Genomic DNA, 24,752 nt, shown 5'->3' on the forward strand with positions numbered 1-24,752 from the left:
TCAATATCAATCCCGTACTAGCCTTCATTACGAATCAAGATACACCCCGAGCGGGCCGACCGCTTCACCGAGGCGCCGAGGCAAACGCGTGGCTGGAACTCGTGGCTGCATTCACACTGGTTAAACGTTAATTATGTTCGTCACATATTTTCGACTTCATATTTTCCGAAGTGATTCGACATTGTGACAAAATACGTAATAAATGAGACTTTTACGTAGAAGGGTCAACATAGCGCTGATATAAAACTCAAAAATGTTTTGACAAGCGTCATAATCCCACATTTTCGTACTATACAGAGTGGAATATGTCAAATTTCCATGGCCAACCGAGTGCTGAAATAAAAGGTGTATACACGTGTATACGAAGATTATAGAGTAAAAAGATAGGAAACGAAGCGACTTAAGTGATGTGAGCGCCATCTGTGTTTCAAATGTGTTTTTAAGGCCCTAAGACTGGTTGAAATTTTAATTCGAGGGACATATGAGATTTTGCGAGATGTCAGAGTCAGATGGCCATTTTGATCAAACAGGTTTTGGATGTTTTGATTCTCGTATCCATAGACAACCTCGTATCACCTTTTGTTTTTCAAGCCCGTTCTAGTTGCTGATTATTGAAACTTTTGTCTAATTCCTTGGCGAAAACCTCAGAATATCGTTCGAAAATAATTGTATGGTGATGAACTGTGGATCAAATAAAACGAATTTCACTAAGGAAAATGGGAATGTTAGTATTAAAACAGGTAACATGTGACTCGGTCATTCAAAGATTTTTATTTTTATTGATGTATGCAGGAAGCATATCTTGCATGAAGGGCTCATTTATGGGAAATTATGACTTTTATACGTCCATTCAAAGATTCTCAATTGCCTTCAATATATTCAGAAATTCAAAAGTTTTATGGATTTCGATTTGGGAATCGGGTGACTGTCAAATTGTTGTTTGGAAAGTCAAAGTTTTATGAAACCTTCTGTGTGTGTTTTCACAGAAAAAACACCTTTCACGTACCTATAGCAGATAACCATATACTCTTGTATCCTATAGTGAAAGCTCTATTCTTTGTCCATAATTTCAAATTTTTGTAAATTTTTTATAGATTGCAAATAAAAATTTATCACATCCAACAGCGTATTTCATTGATACCAATCGATTCCAAACAATGTTCGGATGAAAAATAACATCCTGGTCACAAATCAAAACCATCCTTTTGTTTTGTCGCTCAGGATGTTTGTTTTCTGGTCTCAACAAGGTCAATATTGAAATTCAATACAAGGAATAGAATTCGAATTTCGCGCCCCTCAATTATAAAACAGAAAACTGTTATTAAACAGTTCTTCTGTATTGATAATACGTTTTCAGCGCCATCTCATTGTCAAATGTGTTGTCACTGGCCAAAATGTAGTCGGTTTTTAGTACTAGCGATATGAGGGCGTTTCCTATATTTCTACTCTATAATCTTTGCGTGTATATTTTTTATACAAGACTGCACCGTTAAAAAGAAAATTGTTTTTCTGGGTATATTCAGTGGCGTGTGGTTTCACCGTCATTCCTGTTATGTACCTACATTATTCTCGTAAAAGCTATTTTATGAATAGACAGGTTCCAACCCGTATGAATCAATCTCGCCAGCATACTAAAACCCTGTCAGATATCCACCGCCGAGCCGGTCTGAGATCCAGAAGACCCGGATCCCGAACATACGAGATGTCACTTTTATTTCCTCCAGTTTTATGTTTATTGAAAAACTCCAGTACAGGTTTGCACGAGCATCGAGAGGCGACGCGAACGGAAAACAAATGCAAATCAATTTCGGATCCGAATTTAGTTTTATTAAGAGTTTACGCTCTTGGGATTCGCCAATGGCTGCGTTCGACTTTTTGTTCGTCTTGATAACTTTTCATTCGATTTTTACCCACAGTATTTCTGTTTATTCTGGTACGTTCGTCTCTTGACGTTCTCCTTTCCGATGCCCGAATATTTGTTTCCTGGGGGAAATTCAACAATTTCGAGTGGTTTCCGAGGCACCCGCTGTTCGAGACCGAGTTCGAATTTAATGATATTCGGGAAAAGGGTTTTATTTGAATACGTGCAAGTATTCCTCAGGTGGATGAGTCCAAGTACGAACTAACGTGTGGAAGTTTTTCGCGTAACCTCATTCGCGAAATAACCATGGGACTCCTGATGGAAGCGTATATTTCAGATACGTGAGAATTTCGATTACATATCACAAAAGAAGAAGATTGTGATAGAAAATCCAGTTCATTTCACGGAGAATTTTTTCGAATGTTCGTTGTTAAGTTATTTTTTAATGGTAATTAATGATATCTAAAGTCTTGATAATGATATAGAAAGGTTGATATTTCATGAGAATTATGCTTCACTTTTGTAGTTATTTATAATCTTAATAAATTAATAGTAAGAATAAAAACGAGAATAAAAATATATTACAAAAATTTTGACGACAACACTGCTTATTGAGGGAAGCATCACAAAAAGTATACCCCATTCACTTTTATTTTAGCAGTCGGTTGGCCATGGAAATTTGACACATTTCACTCTGTATAGTACGAAAATGTGGGCTTATGAAGCTTGTCAAGACATTTTTGGGTTTTAAATCAGCGCTACGTTGCGCGTTCTACGTAAAAGTTTCTGTTATTACGTATTTTATCACAATGTCGAATCTCTTCGGAAAATATGTGACGAACATAATTGAAGTTAGGAAAGAAAGAATATATTGGGAGTGTTGGACACTGTTTATTATCTATTGTTCACTAATACAATGGATGATAACCAAGTTACTATAATTGAAGTTTATACAAACTGATTGAAGGCATACCAAATCCAGTTATTTGCATGGAAAATACAAGAGATCAGTATAATATCATAAAATGCACTAGCTTGAGGAGAGTTAATGTTCGTTATCTTCTTTGGCTAAAGTTTGAATACATTATATGAGTTGTAGATTTCGAAAATATTAACCCGAAGATTGAATGCATATATGATGCAGTGGTTGGGAAAAGGTATCTCTCGAATTAACAGATAATTACAAGAATGTTAAATTCTTCAACAAAAATCATCTTACATCAATATAAGTAAAAGGAATTAAAGGTAGTTTCAAGTCCAGAGGAACTTCACCTTTGAACAAAAATATCACATGAATGAACAATTAACAGGACAACAGGCGCGTATTTGTGGCTGTTCATCTTAATACATTGATATAATTATTATAATTTGGTATTTATTGGTACCTTAAGACATTTACAATGTATAGGATAAGTCAAATGAAAAATAGAAAAATCGGAAACTTATTCTACGATGACATTCATCGAAAATCCTGTAGTAGGTAAACTTTTCGCATTAATTCACTCAAACATAAAATTCTCAAATGCCACCAGTTTTTTGGGCCTCCCAATAGAAGGAAATTCTTTGTCATCCTCTTCATTCACAATCTTTCTGATTGTGGAAATATTCAGCTGAAATATAAGTCATTTAGATTCAGATGAAACATTATATAAATTCTCTTACATTGAATATGTTCGCTACCGTCTGACCTATTGTGGATTTTAGAATATCAGGGTATAACTATGTGAATAAGCGGGCCTGAATTCTAAATAGCACTTTCTGAAACCCTGTCTCTTTTTTCAATCACTTTCCGCATTTTCGTAATATTAATTGATGTAAGTTGTGGCAACGGCGTTATGACATTAACGACATTTCATGAGTGCCAACCTTACTCCGTTCTAGTTACAAAAACTTGAGTTGAACCCCTTTTCACTCTGAAGCCACTCAAGTTGTATCTGTGAATGGTAGCAACTCATTTTTATGCGTGAAGATATCATGCCCAAATAGGTAACGATAGATAATAGTAGTAGAGTGACGGTGAGATGAACATTTTGAGTACAGCAATTTTTTTTTTTAGGAACAGACAATTGGCTCATGTCTTCCTAACCCAGAGAGGAGAGTTGAATAGGGGGCGAGAGAGACTTGACCACAAGTTTGTTTATCAGGAAAAACATTGAAAGAAAACAATTTCCAATGACCAACGATTGTGTATGTCGAGGTTTTCATCATCAGATGTATCAGCGTATGAAATAGGTGTTTTCTATTTCAGAGTCGCTCTCACTTATTTCCGAGATGTTTCTTACTTTTTTGATCCTTAGTATATTTTTATAATTATCTCTATTATTCAATTTTGTTTTCTTGAATCAAACTTTTATTTGCTCAGTGCGGGAAACTTGAACCACTGATTACCTATGTCTCACGACCATAGCATGGGTCAAGTCTCCAGCACTCCCTTTACCCTTTTAGACTATTCAACAGATGTTTTTTCGAAACTTTTACAACTATTTATTGAGAAGGCTCATCGTTTTGTAAAATAATATTAATCAATAAAAGCAATAAAACTTAATAACACTAAGCACCTATTAAACTTTTCAGACAGTGTAACAAACAAAAATTATTCAATTTCTCACCTCCTTACAACAAAATCATGTTCAACCCTCTCACTCCCAAACTGTTCTGATGGCGGCCAAAATGGAGCCGCCACTAGTTGTGCCTTGTTACGAGTATGTCGCAAGCTATTTACCATACCGGTAGCGCGGAATATTTGAGGTGGTTCAAGTCCAGTACCTGAGCAAGTCTCCCGTACTATCCCTACGTTATCCGAATTTCAAATCCTTCATTCATTTTTCAAACCTATTTTCGATTCCTTCCATGGACCCTGAGAAGAGGGGGTGAGCAATTCACCCTTCCAAGTTCTGCAAATGAAAGAGCTATCGAAATATCGTTCTCTAGGGCTTTATAACTACGTACAAATTTACATTTTGAAACCTAGTTTTATTTTTTTTTTCCGATTATGAGGAATAGGGATGAAATTCCCCCTTCTAAGTCCTGCAAATGAAAAAAAATTCTCGGAATATCGTGCTCTAGGGCTCTATAAACACGTTAATCGAATTTCAAACCCTTTATTAATTTTCAAGACCTAGTTTCTATTCATTCTGCGGACCTCGCTGTGGACTTTGAGAAGAGGGGTGAAATCCACCCTCGAATCCACCCTTCCAAGTTCTAAAAAAGCTCTCGGAATATTGTTTTATAAGGCCTTATGAATATGTACACAGAATTTCAAACCCTTTATTCTGAGATCTATTAATTTTTCAGACCTAATTTCGATTTATTCTGTGGAATCTGAAGAGGGAGGAAGGAGGTGAAATTCACCCTTTCAAGTTCTGCAAATGAGGAGGCTCTCGGAATATCGTTTTTTAGGGCCTTATGAACATTTACAGAAAATTTCAAAGCCTTCACACCATTTATTCCCGGAGTTATTCCTCTAATACCTACTCGAACAACAACCTGAATTCTGCAACTCAAAATCCGAATCAAAATCTCCCTGAATTTGCATCGGAATTGGCTTTTAACAACATTACCTTTCCGATAATTTCGATTTTCCACAGTCGCCTGCGATTTCAATAATTCTTGAAGCGAGTATATTTGATTAGATATTGCCGACCACTGCCGAGGATATTACCACCGTCACTGATGAATTCCAATAGGTATACTCCATTCCGAGCTCCATTCACTTTTATTTCAGCACTCAGTTGGCCATGCAAATTTGACACATTTCACTCTATATAGTACGAAAATGTGGGGTTATGAAGCTTGTCAAAACATTTTTGCGTTTTAAATCAGCGCTATGTTGCCCCTTCTACGTAAAAGTTTCTGTTATTACGTATTTTATCACAATGTCGAATCTCTTCGGAAAATATTGACGAACATAATTGAAGTTTATACAGACTGATTGAACGCATACCAAATCCAGTTATTTGCATGGAAAATACAAGAGATCAGTATAATATCATAATATTTACTAGTTTGAGGAGAGTTAATGTTCGTTATCTTCTTTGGCTAATATTTGAATACGTTACATCAGTTGTAGATTTCAAAAATATTAACCCGATGAGATGAAATCGAGGATGAAATGCATATGATGCAGTGATTGGGAATGGGTATCTCCCGAAGGAATTAATAGATAATTACAAAAATGTTAAATTCTTCAACACAAATCATCTTGCATCAATATAAGTGAAAGGAATTAAAGGAAGTTTCAAATCAAGTTGAACTTCACCTTTGAACAAAAATTTCACATGAATAAACAATTAACAGGAAAACTAGCGCTTATTTGTGGCTGTTCATCTTAATACATTGATATAATAATAAAAATCAGGTATTTATTGGTACCTACCTTGAGATATTTACAATGTATAGGACAAATCAAATGAAAAATAGAAAAATCAATTTTTGGGAACTTATTCTACCATGACATTCATCGAAAATCCTGTAGTAAACATTTCGCATTAATTCACTCAAACATAAAATTCTCAAATGCCACCACTTTTTGGGTCTCCCAATAGGAGGAAATTCTTCGTCGTCCTCTTCATTCACAATTTTTCTGATTGTGGAAATATTCAGCTGAAATATAAGTCATTTAGATTCTGATGAAACATTACATAAATTCTCTTACATTACGACATTAACGACATTTCATGAGTGCCAACCTTGCTCCGTTCTAGTTATTTCATGGCCAACCGACTGCTGAAATAAATGTGAATGGAGTACATATTTAAATATGGTTCACAGGAGTGAATGTTTGGAATGAATTATCATGGACTACTAGAAAAAGTTCCTTATTCGTTCCACTATAAAATCTTAGGGAGCGTAATATCCGAGGTAATATCCTAAAGATTCTAAAGAAAGAAACTGAGTGAATTTCAATCAACGTCCATATAAGCGCGAAGATGTTTCATGCTCGGTTTTGTGTTATGAGAAAATATCTTGCACTAAACCAAAAATGGGGACTACCTTCAATGATTTGATCAAATTGCACCGTAACAATGAATATTATAGTATAACAGTGCTCTTTCCAATAATATATATTCCAAATTTTTGAGCTCCAAACTCTTCAGAGTCCTGAAATCGACCCGGATTAACGAGGCACCAGAAGTTCAACCAGATGAAGTCTGGCTGCAGCAGTCCTCCAATTTACATATTCAAGATTCTGTTCGTACTGCGGATGAACGTTCCGAGATGGAAAAGCCCGGAAAAAGGGTGAATTCGTTCGAATGTATCCATGCATATCGTCCGTACGAATTTATGCGATTATCTTCCTCAATATTCATCTCTGTATTTCGAAGATGCTCAAGCAATTTATCGATGTATACGGGTTCGCGTTGGTTTTATATTATTCGTAGTTGAATCGAGATTTGGGTGGTATTAGGATTTAGGCTTGAAATGGATATCGAAATGATATTAAAGTCATATCTGCAGAAACATTTTTTGAAAGCTTTCTGGTCCATTCACATATCATAAAGATACTTTTCCGCCAATCGGTAGGAAAATTTGACATTCCATACAAAATATCTCAAAGAAAAAGATGATATTTTCTAACAGTTAGGAAATATTCATTTCCCTACTATAAGGAAATGATTAATTTATATTTTGAAATTCTCGATGAATTGCAGAATATATTTTAAAATCAGTTTGTTATATTTACAGTAATTTGACTGTTAGTAGAATTAGTGAAAATTGGAGGAACATTATTAGAACTATGAGAAACATTTTAGAAAACAGAAAACATGTGAGGTAGTAGGGTTATTTTGTTGAATATTTTATACTGTGAAAATTTTATTCGCCACCTCAACCTTATTGTTAAGAGATTAATCGATATACGAGGATATATTGATATCTAGTTAGCCTAGACCAGGTCCATGCATAAAAAAAAATTGCGTTACCATAGCAACGAACAATAACTTATTAGAAGTGTCAGAGTGAAGTTTCTTTTGAAATGGTGCAATCAGAGCTTAAAGAGAAGATTTACAGACATTTTATCTGCAATTATCCATTGGTGGATGGCGTTGCTGGGAATATAATCACCCTGATATTTGCGAAAAAGCGTTTGCTTCAATGCGATAGACTTTTTCGATTTCAATGAACCAGAATATTCAAATTTGAAATGCCCAAACTACTTAATGGAAAAATAATAGTTTGAGTTCCTTGAGCGTACATATTAGGTATATGCTAAAATAAAATACATAAAAAGTTTTTGCGGTGGAACGGTTGTTCTCATATTCTTAGCGAAATGTCTTGACCAATGACAATTTTTAAGAATAAGTTTTTATGAAGATCAACATTGTAGACCACTAACTGCCGAGGTGACTGCTATTTGTAATTTTAATGATTATATTATTATTGAGGACTATTCTGATGATATTGTTGATTTTTATCTTTATAAAACTGGATATTCCTTCACAAATAATTAATTCGATAATATACTAATGAGGAGCTTGTCTTCAAATGACATTTTCAGAGCAAATTTGACTGCACGTCTAAGAAAAATATCCGAAGATATATTTCAGGCATTCACCATTGACAGACGCATACTCGATTAAAATAATCTGATCTACGCAGATGTTCTAGACTTTTGGCGAACAGAAAATTTCTAATATTCTTTTTGCCTCATTCCAGAATGTTTCCTGAGGCCGAACAAAGTCTTAAATGAACAGAATAGTTATTTTCCTATCAAGTGCGGAAAGTGCTCGGGAAAGTGATACTTGCCCGCACGAAACTGCCGTTGCCCGAACGATGCGAAGCAGGGTTCGGGTAAGCAGTTGAGTGCGGGCAAGACACTTTACGCAAGAGTTAGGAACAATATTTTTTCTACAAGCGCTTGAAATATATAAATATATCCATTTCACGAAACAGATCATATCTCATTTGATTAATTCATATATAATGACAGACGTAATTCTGCATGTCATTACTATGGGTGTCTCATCGTTGACGTTCTATGCATAGAAACATGATAGAATTTAATTTACTCTATAATATTTGCGTGCGGGAAAAACCCCTGCTAATCCATTCCCGCACGCAAATGCGTGCGGGAAAGAAATAGCAGGCGTTTTTCCCGCACGTTTTGAGAAAGTGACTATTTGCAACTTGGAATGCGTGCGGGAAAAAGGTTGAACGCGCACGCTTGTAGAAAAAGTATTTTTTCTACAAGCGTGCGCGTTCAACCTTTTTCCCGCACGCATTCCAAGTTGCAAAGAGTCATTTTCTCAAAGGGTGCGGGAAAAACGCCTGCTATTTCTTTCCCGCACGCAAATGCGTGCGGGAATGGATTAGCAGGGGTTTTTCCCGCACGCAAATATTATAGAGTAAATTAAATTCTATCATTTCTCTATGCACAGAACGTCAACGATGAGAAACCCAAAGTAATGACATGCAGAATTACGTCTGTCATTATATATGAATTAATCAAATGAGATATGATCTGTTTCGTGAAATGGATATATTTATATATTTCAAGCGCTTGTAGAAAAAATATTGTTCCTAACTCTTGCGTAAAGTGTCTTGCCCGCACTCAACTGCTTACCCGAACCCTGCTTCGCATCGTTCGGGCAACGGCAGTTTCGTGCGGGCAAGTATCACTTTCCGCACTTGATAGGAAAATAACTATTTTCTATTATAGAGTAGATTAAATTCTATCATGTTTCTATGCCTAGAACGTCAACGATGGGAAACCCATAGTAATGACAAGCAGAATTACGTCTGTCATTATATATGAATTAATCAAATGAGATATGATCTGTTTCGTGAAATGGATATATTTATATATTTCAAGCGCTTGTAGAAAAAATATTGTTCCTAACTCTTGCGTAAAGTGTCTTGCCCGCACTCAACTGCTTACCCGAACTCTGCTTCGCATCGTTCGGGCAACGGCAGTTTCGTGCGGGCAAGTATCACTTTCCGCACTTGATAGGAAAATAACTATTTTGCATAAATAGTTGTTCCAACAAAACACAAATTCAAAAATTAACTTTTGTGTTAACATGGGTATAACGTGTCGAAGAGACTATGAATTTTGGAGGCTTAATGTTCCCTGTCTGAAATACATTTCAAGCATGTTCTCCGATACGAAAATTCGAAAAAAAATTCCTGTTACATTCGCGAGAATTCCTAGTAAATTCATGGAAATGTATGTATGTATATATGAAGGAAAAATGGCACGAGTTACTCTGAAATGAAGGCAATATTAGGAAAATAAGGGAAATTTTTGGGAACTGAGGAAATTTTTTCAAGAAGAGGCAATTTAGTGTACAAATTTTCATCAGTGAGAGACCCCTCGTAGCCAGGTACTAACACTAATTATTTTCATCTCCTACTGTCTTTTCGACATGAGCGATAATACGAGTACGTCCACCGACGCATTGCAGGTGGATAATAAACAACAGTGGGGAACGCCAGCAGAGTTATCAGATATTTAGTAATGAGGAATGCGGAATTCGGTAATGTACAACCGAGTGTACAACACTGAATCAATATGAATCGGTCCAGCAATATCATGTTGTTTTTGAGTTTTTTCCTGAAACGAAGCGGTGAATTCATCGCTACGTATCTTTCGCGGTATCTTTCATCATATGCCCGATGATATTTCACAATCGACATAATATTATGAGGATATTTCGAAAATTCTCGTATTCGGGCAATATTTTTACAAATGTATTGGAGTTTGATTGAAATATACCTAACAAATAGTATCATAATGAATAATGTCGAGGATAATGTCCTCCTATTTTTGGTATTGACCGGTATTGACCATAAAATCGAGTATGATAAGAGCTTGGATAAGAGTCACCCTATTCGAGTATCTTGTACCTTCCTCCAAATGGTTGGAGTGAAAATAGAGGTGAGTGTTATGAAACTTTCATCACTCGGTTCATCATTACCAGCAATTAAGACAAGCAGTCGATTTTATTTCTAATATTGTCCGCACCGGTAGGTTCGAGTGACTTGGGACAGTCCTGTAACTAGAGACAATTACCGCCCTTGCAGATTTCTTTGTTTCTTGCCAATAATGAGTGACGGGAGAAACTCATAAGATTATGTAGCGTCTTTCCGGTTAGCTTAACAATTAATTCCTGATGAGTTTGCCGTGATCAGAGCGTTTAAATGGACAGGAAAAATTAACGAATTCAGGAGAGTAAAAGCGCGTTTTTTATGGCCCTTATACTTTCTAGTGTTCTGTACATGTTTCACTTTATGCATGTATAATTTTTTCTGGATACGTGGGATATTGAGATATTAGATAAGTCATGAAACAAGGTTGTTTACAAATCAAACGGCAACACGGATCTCATTCATTTATTTTGTTCTTTTATAGGGTGACTTGGGACATTGCCGACGCATTGGCAGCAGGAAATATGCCGATTTTTCGCAGGATATTATTATTTACGTTATTTCCACAAAGAAATCACCAAAGAATGAAAGAAATCAAAGTTCCCTTGTTTTGTTTAATTTTTTTACATTTGAGTTGCAATATATTTACTTTCGCTGTAATAGGGTTTTATAATTCAATTTCCTCGACGAATTTCAACTATATAATCACAAATTCTAATTTTTCAAAACTATACACCGTTCCAAGTCACCTATTTCATTTGAGAGTCGAGAAATCAATGGATTTGAACTTGTGTCCCAAGCCTCCCAACTCGTTGAGTGACTTAGGACAAGTATATTTTATTTTTTCGAAATTTATACCCGAATTCTGAAGCATGGTATGTATCCTTATCAATAGTAAGAGTCATTAAGCATATTCGAACCTCTTTTTACCTCTTTTTCAGATAAAAATAGGTCACCGTTTTGAAAATATGACAAGTTGTATTCAACAATCGTCGCAAGTCACCCGAACCTACGGTATGCATAAGTATCCCCACAATTATCCTGCATAATTTTTCAAATGAATCATCCACAAACTTCAATCACCTTGAATAACACCTATAAAATTATCTGGAATGGTATATGTTTACTTGGTATTGTTTTAGTTATCTCAATAACAGCATCTAGATCATTCATCTGACGTGAGCTCAAAAGAATACGTCATCACTAGTCATTTCAAGACTTTTTTTATGATGATTAAATTATCATGATTCCGAGCATGATTCATTGTTCAGCAGGAATGAGAAAAAAAAAGAAATTCTCTAATAATATCTAAGGGATTCGAATTCAAACTCGACTCAGTCAACGATAATGAGGTAACTAGTTCTTCCGCCATTTTGTGTAAATTTATTCATGCGGACTCTTGTGTGGACTGCAATACTCGAAGGAAATACGTAGATATTTTAATTGGATAACTGGAATACGAGCACCAGTTGGGGCCTCTATCTGAAATAATATCATGAACTCTGTAAGTTGAGATTTGGTTTTGATTGAAATATTCCATTTTTCCAACTTCCATTAACACATCTTTCCTTCAGAAGGGAATTCGTTCACTCTACTAAAGAAAAATCTAATTTGAACTCACAAAAGGAAAGTTTATACCAACCGACAGGAACCACCGAGAAAACCACATACCCACGGCCAGTAGAAGGCCAATTCTATATCATTCAGGAAATCCAATCATATTTTCACAACTTGGTCATTTGGGATATAGCCGAATATATGCCAAACAGGACTATCGGTTGATTTTTCCTCGATATTGTTAATTATTTAATGAAATCATCAATTGAAAACTGTCACATCGCATTGCTATAAAATTTTTGGTTATTATGAATCTATGATCAAAACCTTATTTCCAGCCTTATTTCAAGTGTATATTCCTCGGTATATTCTGTGTTCTACTTGATATATTTGTATATTTTGTAGTTGTTTATGAAATAAACGAGGAAATAAATGATCGTGATCCATAGATCCCTCAAATAATCTAGGAAATGAAGGATTCAAACATGTTTGTTGGTCAGCAATTGAGAACAACCATTTCCTTCGCCATTTTGTACGATTCCTTTAATCCGTATGTTGAGAAAACGTTGAGGAAAATATTTTGAAGAAAACAAAAAGTTTTTTTCTCGGTTTTCTTCATTTTAAGCCGTCATTCATTGAGTAAACTGTTCTACACTATCAATAAAAATAAATAATTTTTTCTGATTTCAATGAATTTCTAGATTTAACGTTCTCACTCGTTTTCAAATACTTTGTTTCACAACAAAATTCAAATTTGGAATAATGGAAATTTGTTCGAATCGATAGAAAGTTTCATTATCATTGTTTCTGATCAAAAAATTTCTCACTCGCTAAGTTTAAAAACAATTACCAAAAATGCGCATAAGATATTGCAGGTGACGATTTGACCATGAAATAAAAAACAACAGGTAAGGTAATCATGATTTGGAATTTAAAGCAGAGGTGCTACTATAAAAGTAGTTTTTTTCATTCCCAGCGCATTCGCCATTCTGTACATTCATGCTAAACATCAAGAATATACGAGGAAGATATTTCCTCGAATATTTTACATTCTTGTAGAACAGAAGTGCTTTCTTGAGATAGCGAAAAACAGCTCTGTAAATATGGAAACGCAATATTTGTTCCCAACTATTAATTGCTTTTCACTCGGCTTTCCATGTCTTATGAAAGAAAGCAAGTATTTCTACTAATTTGTTGGAGCACCATGCGAATACTCATTAGATCTTGTAACCAGTAATGTTTTGAATTCGTCGATTGATTGCAGCATTTTTTAAATTTTCGCTAGTGTTGGCCCCAAACTTGGCCCCTCTAAAAGATATATTCGAGGATATATTTTATTTCACAGTGAGATTGAAACGCATATGGAACTTGGAATACCGAAGGAACTCGACAAAAATATAGTGTAATATTTTTAATTCAGTTGCGTGTTTGCCGCATATCGCGGCATTCAATCACGAAAATTATGGAGGCGTATGCGAATTGCTTTTTGTTGGTTCGTCAAATTACCGTGGCGCTGAATGGAAAAATGGTCATACGCAGAGGATGTAGTTATTTAAGCCAGAATTGAAACCCAGATTGTATCGGACGATGGGATTGGATTTTCGATTGCATTATATGGAATAGGTGCTCGGATAGGTGGAATTGCAAAAAATATCTGCGAGAAGGGAACTGAATATGCAAATAAAGCAAACAGATTTTATTTATCGTAACGCCTTCGGTAAGGCTTTATCATCAACTTCGTCTCATTCTCGCTTGCATGTGTCTGATTTCCACCTATACTGCATTCACATTTATTTTAGCAGTCGGTAGGCCATGGAAATTTGACACATTTCACTCTGTATAGTACGAAAATGTGGGGTTATGCAGCTTGTCAAAACATTTTTCGGTTTTAAAATCAACGCTATGTTGCCCGTTCTACGGAAAAGTTTCTGTTATTACGTATTTTATCACAATGTCGAATCTCTTCGGAAAATATGTGACGAACATAATTGAAGTTCATGCAAACTGATTGAAGGCATAGCAAATCCAGTTATTTGCATGGAAAATACAAGAGATCAGTATAATATTAGGTTGGGGAAAAAGAAATCCATTATTTTTACGTGAACTTCAAGACTTTATTTAACATATTTTGCATTGTCCGATTTAGGTCAAATATGCACCATTTTGGTCTATAATTTGTTGCCATTTTAATGGTAGCTTCATTATGCCTCTCTCATAAAAGTCTTGGTACTTATTAGCGAAAAACTCCAGCAATTGATTTTCACACTCTTCCCTTGATGCCAATTTCTTATCACTAAAAAAGTTTTGCAATGCAAGAAAAAGATGGTTATCGCTTGGTGCGAGGTCCGGACTGTATGGTGGATGCATCAAAACTTCCCAACCAAGCTCCTGGAGTTTCTGACGAGTCACTATAGAAGTGTGTGGCCTGGCGTTGTCCTGATGGAACACGACACCTCTTCTGTTGGCCAATTCTGGCCGTTTCTGGTCAATTGCTCGCTTCAGACGGTCCAGTTGTTGACAATAGATGTCTGAATTTAATGTTTGGCCATATGGAAGCAACTCGTAATGAATGATTCCTTTCCAATCCCACCAAACGCAAAGCAGAACCTTCCTGGCCGTTAGTCCCGGTTTGGCCACCGTCTGAGCTGCTTCACCGCGCCTTGACCACGATCGCTTTCGCATAATGTTGTCGTATGTGACCCATTTCTCATCCCCAGTCACCATCCGTTTAAGAAATGGGCCAATTTCATTACGTTTGGCCAAGGCTTCGCAGATGGAAATTCGATCCATCATGTTTTTTGGTGTTAATTGGTGTGGCACCCAAACATCAAGCTTTTTTTTAAACCCAGCTTTGTCCAAATGGTTTAAAACTATTTTGTGGTCGATCTTTAACTCCTGGGCGATGCTACGACTACTAACATGCCGGTCCACTTCGATGATTTCAGTGACTTTGTCGACATTTTCGACGACGGGCCTGCCTGTGCGAGGGGCATCCTTAACGTCAAAAATACCCGAACGGAATCGACGAAACCAAAATTGCGCGTAATTAGCTGTTACAGTATCGGGACCATAAACACTATTCACATTTTCAGCCGCCTGACTTGCATTTTCGCCCTTATCAAAGAAAAACTGTAAAATGTACCGAATTTTCTCTTTGTTGACTTCCATCTTTAACGCCGTGTAACTCAGAACTGAATGGACAAAACAAAAAACTGCAAACGAATTCTTTTAGTGCGAACTGTTACCTTGACAACGAGCATAAATTTGAAATTGTTTGATCGATAATTTACGAGATATCGATCACTACAGCCATCTACCGAAAAAATAATGGATTTCTTTTTCCCCAACCTAATATCATAAAATGCACTAGCTTGAGGAGAGTTAATGTTCGTTATCTTCTTTGGCTAAAGTTTGAATACGTTACATCAGTTGTAGATTTCAAAAATATTAACCCGAAGATGAAATGCATATGATGCAGTGGATGGCAATGGGTATCTCCCGAAGGAATTAACAGATAATTACGAGAATGTTAAATTCTTCAACAAAAATCATCTTGCAGTTTTATAACTAAAAGGAATTAAAGGAAGCCAAGATGAACTTCACCTTTGAACAAAAATTTCACATGAATAAACAATTAACAGGACAATTGGTGCGTATTTGTGGCTGTTTCGAGGGCTATTCATATCAATATATTGATATAATAATAATAATTGGGTATTTATTGGTACCTTAGGACATTCATCGAAAACCCTGTAGTGAACTTTTCGCATTAATTCACTCAAACATAAAATTCTCAAATGCCACCACTTTTTTGGGTCTCCCAATAGAAGGAAATTCTTCGACATCCTCTTCATTCACAATCTTTCTGATTGTTGAAACATTCAGCTGAAATATAAGTCACTCGATAAGTCATTATATAAATTCTCTTACATTGAATATGTTCGCTACCGTCTGACTTATTGTGGATTTTATATTATCAGGGTATAACTATTTGAATGAGCGGACCTGAATTCTAAATAGCACTTCCTGAAACCCTGTCTCTTTTTCCAATCACTTTCGGCATTTTCGTAATAAAAATTGATATTAGTTGTGGCAACGGCGTTATGACATTAACGACATTTCACGAGTGCCAACCTTACTCCGTTCTAGTTACAAAAACTTGAGAAAATTATTTCATGGCCAACCGACTGCTAAAATAAATTTGAATGAAGTATAGATATTTCACTTTTTGATTGAATGACCATAATGTTGACCTTTTTACCCTAGCACAATCGCCAGAAAAAAAACGATCTAATTAAAAATGTCTCGGAAAAAATCTGAATGAATACTTTATTTCTTGCCTAAACGATAACTGCTCGGATAACTGTCGTTTTGGTTTTTGGTTGGATGAATTTGAAGAGTTGAATGATAAAATTAAGTATAGTCTGGGGTAGAGTAGACGAGGTAAAGACTCGGGTAATGAGTAGTTAATGAATTTTTCAAGTACGTAATTAAGCTCGTAAATGAGTATTGAGTTGAATGGAGTTTTTGTGATTATCATTCGAATCGATTCGAACTATCTTCACTACTGTTTCAAGAGCTGCTTCGCAATGTATAAGCGTTTTCACAAAAATGGAAACATTAAGCGAAGAAAAAGAAATGGTTAACCTAGTGGTTGACCAAAAAACCTTAAATTGGATCAATGGGGTTGAATATACAGGATGAATCTTTAACTCGAGCTTTGACTCCTACAAATATTTCAACAGTAGATACCACGAGATACCACGAGTGTGGATTTTTCAAGTAGAGTTGTATCGAGAGTTGTATACAGCAAAAGTACCCAATTTTTCAAATTTCACAGATCCTTTTTTATTTTTCAACATAAAATAACTGAAAAACGACGAATTATGAGAGAGAAAATATGAAGAATACTTTTATCGATCGGTTAAATTAAAAGTGTTTAAAAAATTGTAAATTCTGTTCAGAATAATGTCAACTTCTAGGTCAACTTACAGACAAAATAAAAATTTATGAAAAAGGAAAAAGAGCACAACGAGGAGCACAATGAGGTGACAGTCGTAACTAATAATAATAATTGTCGCTCGAATTGACGTTATTATAACTACAAAGCGAAGAGTTTTTTTGGGCGACCAAAAATTCTAATAAGATATCAGATTCGAGTAGACGAAAAGGAATGAAATATACCACATATACTTGCTTCCGAGCTCGTCTCATACCAATAGTTCAATCTAGCTCGAAATTTAGTTGAAAATTAACAGAATGGAAGCCATCCTTAATCAATTGACAAGTGAAATATAACCCAAAAATTCGAATGAGAACACATGGCAATTGAAATAAAAATCTTCGTTTCACTCCTACTCGAAGAAATGATCTTTCTCGTGATCTTTCAATTGCGTTCGTGAATTAAATAAGCGGTGAAGAAGTAGCCCTCCTTGACTTCTGCAAAAATTCAATAATAATTCCTCGGAAATTTCAAATAGCGACGAGTCCCAAATTCATCGCAAAAGAATTCACTTCACACAGCAATTAATGAAAGACATGACAAAACCGTAGAATTTAATTCCAGCAGTAAAAATAAAAAAAGCCATTTTTTCCTTGATAAGTGGAATTCGTTTAATTCACGATGAGTCTGACAAGGAGAGCGAAAGAAGTAGTAAAACGTCGCCTCCTTTCAAAGTCCCTGTTTCCATTCATTCCAGACTTTACAACCTAACTAATTCTAGAGGGAATGATTCTTGAGAAGAGGCAGATTGGAAAATTGAAGAGGGTCATGAAAACTCGTGTTTCGGAAATAATTTTTCGTCCAACACTCATTCCCTGAACCTTTTCACCAGGAATAATTTGAAGAGAAGCTTTTTGTCACTGAAACGGAAGTTGGCTACCGAACGTATGTTTCATAGTCAATCAACACAATGAAACATATTATGCATATCTCTCATGTCGAATCCTAATATTCGTAGTTTCCGCATTTCTTAGCGCAGAGTAGGAAAAATTCAACAATGGTAGGAAAGGGAGTTCGAAAGGACTGAAAGGGAGGGTGTCAACAAAAACTTTCAATTCCTCATATCTCGTTGCACGGTTTTACGTGAGGAGATTCGTGGAAAAACTCCCGTTGAATTTACATTCGTGAAAGGAAAACGGACCGCAAAAGTCACTAAATATATTTTATTATTCCGTATAGTTCTTTCCTTTCACCACAAGGACCATAAAAGCCTGGGGAGGGTTGAGAATACATTTTCCTCAAACCAGGCGAGAAAAGAATTTTATTCAACGTTCGAATCTCAACGATTCCCGATAGCGATCATTATGGTTAACATGCACGAAAACAGGGCGAGATTACACGTATCGAATGACCATATGAAAATTATTCACCAGCCACCCGCTCGGTAAATAAACAGAACCACTCATGTTGAGGACTTTCAACTGAACATTCCTGTTGGGAGCACGGAAAAAGGTTTTTTTCCCGAACGCTATTTCATGCGATTCGTGCATCCCATCTGATAGTGATGTGTAGTACATAATTAACATGCTCATTTTTCTGGTTGAGAATATAAATATGGCTTATCGGTGATCGATAATAGGATTGTTTTGTGATATATATCGAGTTTAACAAAAGCCATTTTCATAATTTTTAGGTTGGGAATGCTTTGTTCGTTATCGTAGAAAAAATTCGTAGAAAGTTTTTTCTGAACAATGGTTTCGTGAAAATGAAGCTAATTTCAAACAGTGAACTCCCTCGGTTTAGCCAACAATATTAATAAATAGCTGAAAGGATTGTTCATATAAAATTACACAATAATGTAATATTACATGAAAATTTAATGGGAAAACGATTGAGTAATGGATGAAGGAAAATTGCTTATGATATTTCAAAAATTCGTTAGACTAAAATGGTGTTTTTCAAAAATGTGATAAAATCTGAGGATAAAATAGGTATTATCGACAATTCTTTGCTCGGATAGCTGAAAATGATAAATATTCTGACAAATTCCCAAACCTTGAATTGGAAAATTGAGAACCCTCAGGAAAACCCCGGAAAACCACTGAAAATTTCAAAACTCGCAGAGCAAGTACCAGAGTGAATTTAGTGGTAGGCGAGGTGGTAGGTTAAGTCGGTGAAGACTGAATCTATATAAAATATGAGCTCGAATATGAGTATCTATATGAGTATGTCGAGGAGTATGTATATATTCATTTTTTCTCGCATTTTCTGGTAGCTCGTTTTATTCTATCCGATGATCAGAATAATACTAATAAAATTTAGGATTCGCTCGACATCTTGAAAAATGATTTTGTGAATTCTTTTTCAGTATGAAGGTTTTAGTGCATTATCTCTCATTCTGTTTTTTCGATAAAAGTCACTTGACATATTTTGTAGAACTCTTCGAGCGCTATTCAGAACTCTCATCAGAACTATTCTACGATCAAATTTTGCCAACATAGGAAATATTGGTTTTAAAATTTTGGACCTTATTTTTGCTGATAAATTGAAAAGTTTTGTTTTTTTGATAAATGTCACTTGACATATTTTGTAGAACTCTTCGAGCGCTATTAAGAACTCTCATCATAACTTTTCTGCGATCAAATTTTGGCAACATATCAAATATTGGTTTTCAAATTTCGGACCTTATTTTTGCTGATAAATTGAAAAGTTTTGTTTATTTGATAAATGTCACTTGACATATTTTGTAGAACTATTCGAGCGCTATTCAGAACTCTCATCAGAACTTTTCTGCGATCAAGTTTAGCCAACATAGGGAATATTGGTTTTCAAATTCTTGACCTTATTTTTGCTGATAAATTGAAAAGTTTTGTTTTTTTGATAAAAGTCACTTGACATATTTTGTAGAACTCTTCGAGCGCTATTCAGAACTCTTATCAGAACACTTCTGCGATCAAGTTTTGCCAACATAGGAAATATTGGTTTTCAAATTTCGGACCTTATTTTTGCTGATAAATTGAAATGTTTTGTGTTTTTGATAAATGTCACTTGACATATTTTGTAGAACTCTTCGAGCGCTATTCAGAACTCTTATCAGAACACTTCTGCGATCAAGTTTTGCCAACATAGGAAATATTGGTTTTCAAATTTCGGACCTTATTTTTGCTGATAAATTGAAATGTTTTGTGTTTTTGATAAATGTCACTTGACATATTTTGTAGAACTCTTCGAGCGCTGCGCTATTCATAATTCTGATCGGAACTGAAATATATCCAATTTTTTTCTCTGAAAATTATTTTTTTCGAGAGTCAAAAACCTGTGTTCTAATTTTTTTTTGATTTTCGCAGAACTCTTTCTAAAAACGATCAAGAACTCTAGAACTCTTCCTTCTTCAAGGAAAAATAGCATCAGAACTCATTTTTTCGAAAAAGACGGCGCTGCGTGAAGTTAGCGCCACCAATTTGTTTTTTTTATTATAATCCACGATTTGCCGAAACTATTAAAATTTTTTATCAGGAACTCCAGAACTCTTTCAAATCTACTCAGAACTCCAAAAAAAAAAATTATATTTTTCGAAAAAGTCGGCGCCAACTCCACATGAGACTATCTCTCAAGGACTCTCTTCATAATTTTTGTTTTCGTAAAAATTGTATATTTTTAGTTCCATATCCATTTCATCGGAGGGTGAGGAATAATAAAAAATCGATCTTAAATTCAAAATGTCATAACCTCGGCCATAACGACACTGATTCATTGTTCGAACAACTGTGTGGAATTAAGTTCATTTCAAGTTGCGGTATGGAAATTTTGTTTGCTGCACAGTCGTAATTTATAATTTGTTGGGATTTCACTGGGCGGAAAAAAAAAATTTTTAAATCATCCGAACCCGCACTGATCTAGTCTACTCTGATGAAAAAAAAAATTTACTCACAGCACTGATATTAAGCAAGATAATCCAAAGGAGTTTCAGGATTGAATTCACTCGAATTTTCGCAGTATCTCAGTAATTATCCAAATAGTGCGTTATGGATAGGAAACTTCAGACACTTATCCGTATTTGTCACTAATAACCAGCACATATATCCTGTGGAATCACTGAAAAATATCGCTCATCGCACATGAACTCTCACTGAAAATGAAGGAAGATTGTGTGTATCCAGAGCCAAAGGTAATACTCGAGTTGAAATGAGGAAGTGTGCGGATCCAAGACAATTCCCCTGCGGAAACGATTCGGCAGAGCAAACAAAAGCACCTGTCGCGAAAGATTTCGTCCGGAAGTTCTGAAAAATCGTATACCCCGACCGACAACGTGACGTGCGCTCGTACGTAGCTGTTCGACGACTGGTGCGGGCGCTCAGGTCCGAGCTAGACGACAGCCAAAGCAATACTGGCGACTGGTTCCCTTCCAGAACCGGAATAGAGAGAAACGGGAATATCTGGATGTCCTGGCTGTAGAAGAAGACGAGAATAGCTACGTAATTATAGCAGAATCTGAAACAACCTTTTTGCAGCAGGTTCAAGTAGCGAGCCTCCACTGTTAGCGAGATTGTTTAGATTTGACGAAAGGCGAAATATGGATTAATTGGGATAATTGGCGTTTTCGTCGTTGGATCAGGCATCGGTTATTAATACTCAGTACGGGATCATGTCGTGACCTCACCCACCAGACGGAGGGGGCTTTCCCCACGGCCAATTTCTCGATAGGTGCAGGGTGCAGGAGGTTTCCTCCACCCCTTCAATAGGGAATACTCCTTCTGACGAAAATGATGTATTTTTTATGGAATATCTTTGAAACGTCACATTTTGAAATAACCATTTCAACCGTTTCTCAAAAAAAATTATTTTTAGCACTTAAAAATGATGGGTATTCAAAATTTAAAGGATTTCATAAGGATTGCACAAGTTGGCAACATCGACTGAAATATGCCGTGATAATAAAGGCAACAAATACATTATCTTGTTGAGATAGACAAAGATGGCTGTTGTGAATGCGGGGAACCAGAAGAAACCATAAATCATCTAGTTAATCATTGTCCAATTTATAAATTTCAGGATGGTTTTAGAGCTATACATGCAGTTTCCGAATCTTTTTTGAATTGGGTTGTCAATTTTAGGTCAATCTGACATATTGAATCTAATTTTATTATTTTACGTTTTTCTGCTTTTGTTTTCTCTTTATTTCAGACAAAAGTTTCTGGTATCTTGGAGAAGACTTTCTGGATTTTCCTTTTTGTTGGAGAAAGAATCAATTTTTGCAGTGCGAGATGCCCTTCAATATGGAATATTTCAGCTTATTTCGTGAACAATTACAATCCACTACACTCACGGGGAGAAAGGGTTTTTTTACTGAGGTTTTTCCCTAAGCTCTTGTATCATACACCAATTTGTATGGTACCCCGTTACGCTAACCTCTGCTAAAACTGTATCTCATACACATGCTATAATTATTGTTTGCTGTTCAAGATTGTAATGCTCTATATCAAAAGAATATATATATATATATATATATATATATATATATATATATATATATATTGTATATATATATATGAAGTCTGCGACGAACGAGGAAGGTCGTTAAATTTTATGGGATTTTTATGGCCGGTTGCAGTTGAGGCTCGCCAGCAAGTACGCGCCTGTAGATCAACTGCTGTTATTTTATGAACAAGCTGATAGGACATTGTTCTTTTCATTGTCTCGTATGCGCTGTTGCCAAATCGTAAACTCCGCACAAAGCGATTTAAATTTTAAAACCCCATATTTGAAGGATGATTTTGAATAGTTTCCGCGGTGAATTTGAAAAAATCATGAATGAAACTTGAGTTTAAACTTGCATTTGCAGTGATAACCCAAATTGAGGAGAATTCCCCATTGTTAAGTAGAAAAATAGAGCTTACACTTCAGTCGTTTTGAAATCTGGCCGAAGTGTTATATAGCCGGGGTCCGGGGTTATAGCAGGAAGTTTATAAATCTGAATTTTTATCAATCCGTGTTCACACCATTCACACATTCAAATCAGTTTGCGTCAACGGCTTGTAGTTGGGGAGCCGACGATGCTAAATCGGGATTTACTCGAGCGTCGTGGAGACCTAGTGGATTTTGAAGATAAGATGGTAGGAAGAAAAGAAGGTTCTATGATGTATGCACTTTCAGCGGTGGGGAAAGCGCAGGGTCTCAAAGATGTAAAAAAAAATCGTCAGGTGTACATACTCGAGCGTGTCAGATTAAGATACTGTATATGCCCTACGTGTCTCTGATGATGAATTCATGCTTATCTGACAGTTTGCGCGGTTGGACTGGCCGTACGGAAGAGTTGAAAATGGTAAAAAAAACTTTTTTTCTAGCGTGTCAGATTTTTGTAGAATATGTATATTGGACCCAAAGGAAGCTACCTTTTCAGGGAACTGACAATTTGGACGTGAGGGAAGGTCACAGCAGTCCTTTGAAAATGTAAAAAAAAATCGTTAGTTTTGCATACTCGAGAGTGTCAGATTTTTATACAGATGGTTAATCTCGGTGTTGTAGACGTGTTGTCCCATTAATCTGACACTAAACAGGGGGTTTTTCTTAATCTGACACTTTGAAGATGAAAGAAATGCTTTTTTTTTCGATTATTCCCCTGCCTTTACTTCTAATCGTTTGTGTATTCATTATGAAAGTTGAAGATAATAAAATTCTACACAACTTTTGTCTGAAGCAATTTTGCATACTCTTAACCGTTCTCGAGTTAGAGGGCGAAAAGGACGAATATATTAGCCACACGTGCGAAAGGGCAAGGTCAATGTAGAATCCTAGTCTAATCTACAATTATCAAAATGACAAGGTATTTCTATGATGACAATTTCGAAATTAGTCACGAAAATTTTAGTGTTGTCTCTGACTGAACCTTAGAATGTATTATTTTCAACGAGTGAATTTTCGCTTCAGCATGTATCGCTAAACACCTCGCATTAATCGCCATATTTCTCAATAACGTTTGAACGTAGAAAAAATCGCTTAGGATAAAATTTGTAGAAAATGTTAGGCTCTACAACTTTTATAATGAATGCGAAAAAGATGCCCATGGGAGGAGATAATTCAAAAAAACCTATTTTTGTGAACTTTATGGCCAATTTTTATTGTTTCGGCCTGCTAAAACTGTCAGATTATATTTTTGTCATTATTCTTGAATCATTAGCTTCAAAATAAAAAAAACGCCACCGCGCTCGAGAATGCATAATTGGCCTTTTTTTGGAACTTTGGCGGCCTCCCACATATTTTCGTCACGCTTAAATTGTCAGATTAAGAGAATATTTACTTTTCAACATGTAACTAACCACATATATCTTAATCTGACACGGTCGAGTATGTACAAAGATCGTACATGACAATTCCCCCTATATAGAGGTCTAATTTTTGGTAGAGTTACTCTACAGGGTCCAAAGTATGTACCCTTTTATTATTATTATTTATTAATTTAACACGCTCGAGTAAATCCCGAATTTCCCTCTTCGACTCCCCAACTAACGCGTTTACACCAAACGAACG

General features: G+C 35.7%; 2 protein-coding genes across 3 annotated transcripts in view; both read right to left on the reverse strand.

Annotated features, from left to right (window-relative positions):
- LOC123314026 (irregular chiasm C-roughest protein-like) overlaps positions 1 to 21,616 on the reverse strand; it is a 185,472-nt gene extending 163,856 nt beyond the window's left edge. The window contains exon 1 of one of the 2 annotated variants that reach the window (XM_044899139.1): positions 21,157 to 21,616. The gene's annotated coding sequence lies outside the window, so the exon portion shown is untranslated. The remainder of the gene's footprint in view (positions 1 to 21,156) is intronic. The other variant, XM_044899142.1, reaches the window with a different exon arrangement.
- Positions 14,426 to 15,451, reverse strand: LOC123322578 (histone-lysine N-methyltransferase SETMAR-like). The gene has a single exon (XM_044910523.1). It carries the CDS (start codon positions 15,449 to 15,451, stop codon positions 14,426 to 14,428), a length of 1,026 nt encoding a protein of 341 aa, XP_044766458.1.
- Positions 21,617 to 24,752: the final 3,136 nt, after the last annotated feature.

Source organism: Coccinella septempunctata, chromosome 1 (genome assembly GCF_907165205.1).
Source record: "Coccinella septempunctata chromosome 1, icCocSept1.1, whole genome shotgun sequence".
NCBI lineage: Eukaryota > Metazoa > Arthropoda > Insecta > Coleoptera > Coccinellidae > Coccinella > Coccinella septempunctata.

Bases quoted from the DNA above. Each gene is read 5' to 3' on its own strand.
- LOC123322578 (XM_044910523.1), bottom strand. From the start codon at position 15,451: ATGGAAGTCAACAAAGAGAAAATTCGGTACATTTTACAGTTTTTCTTT.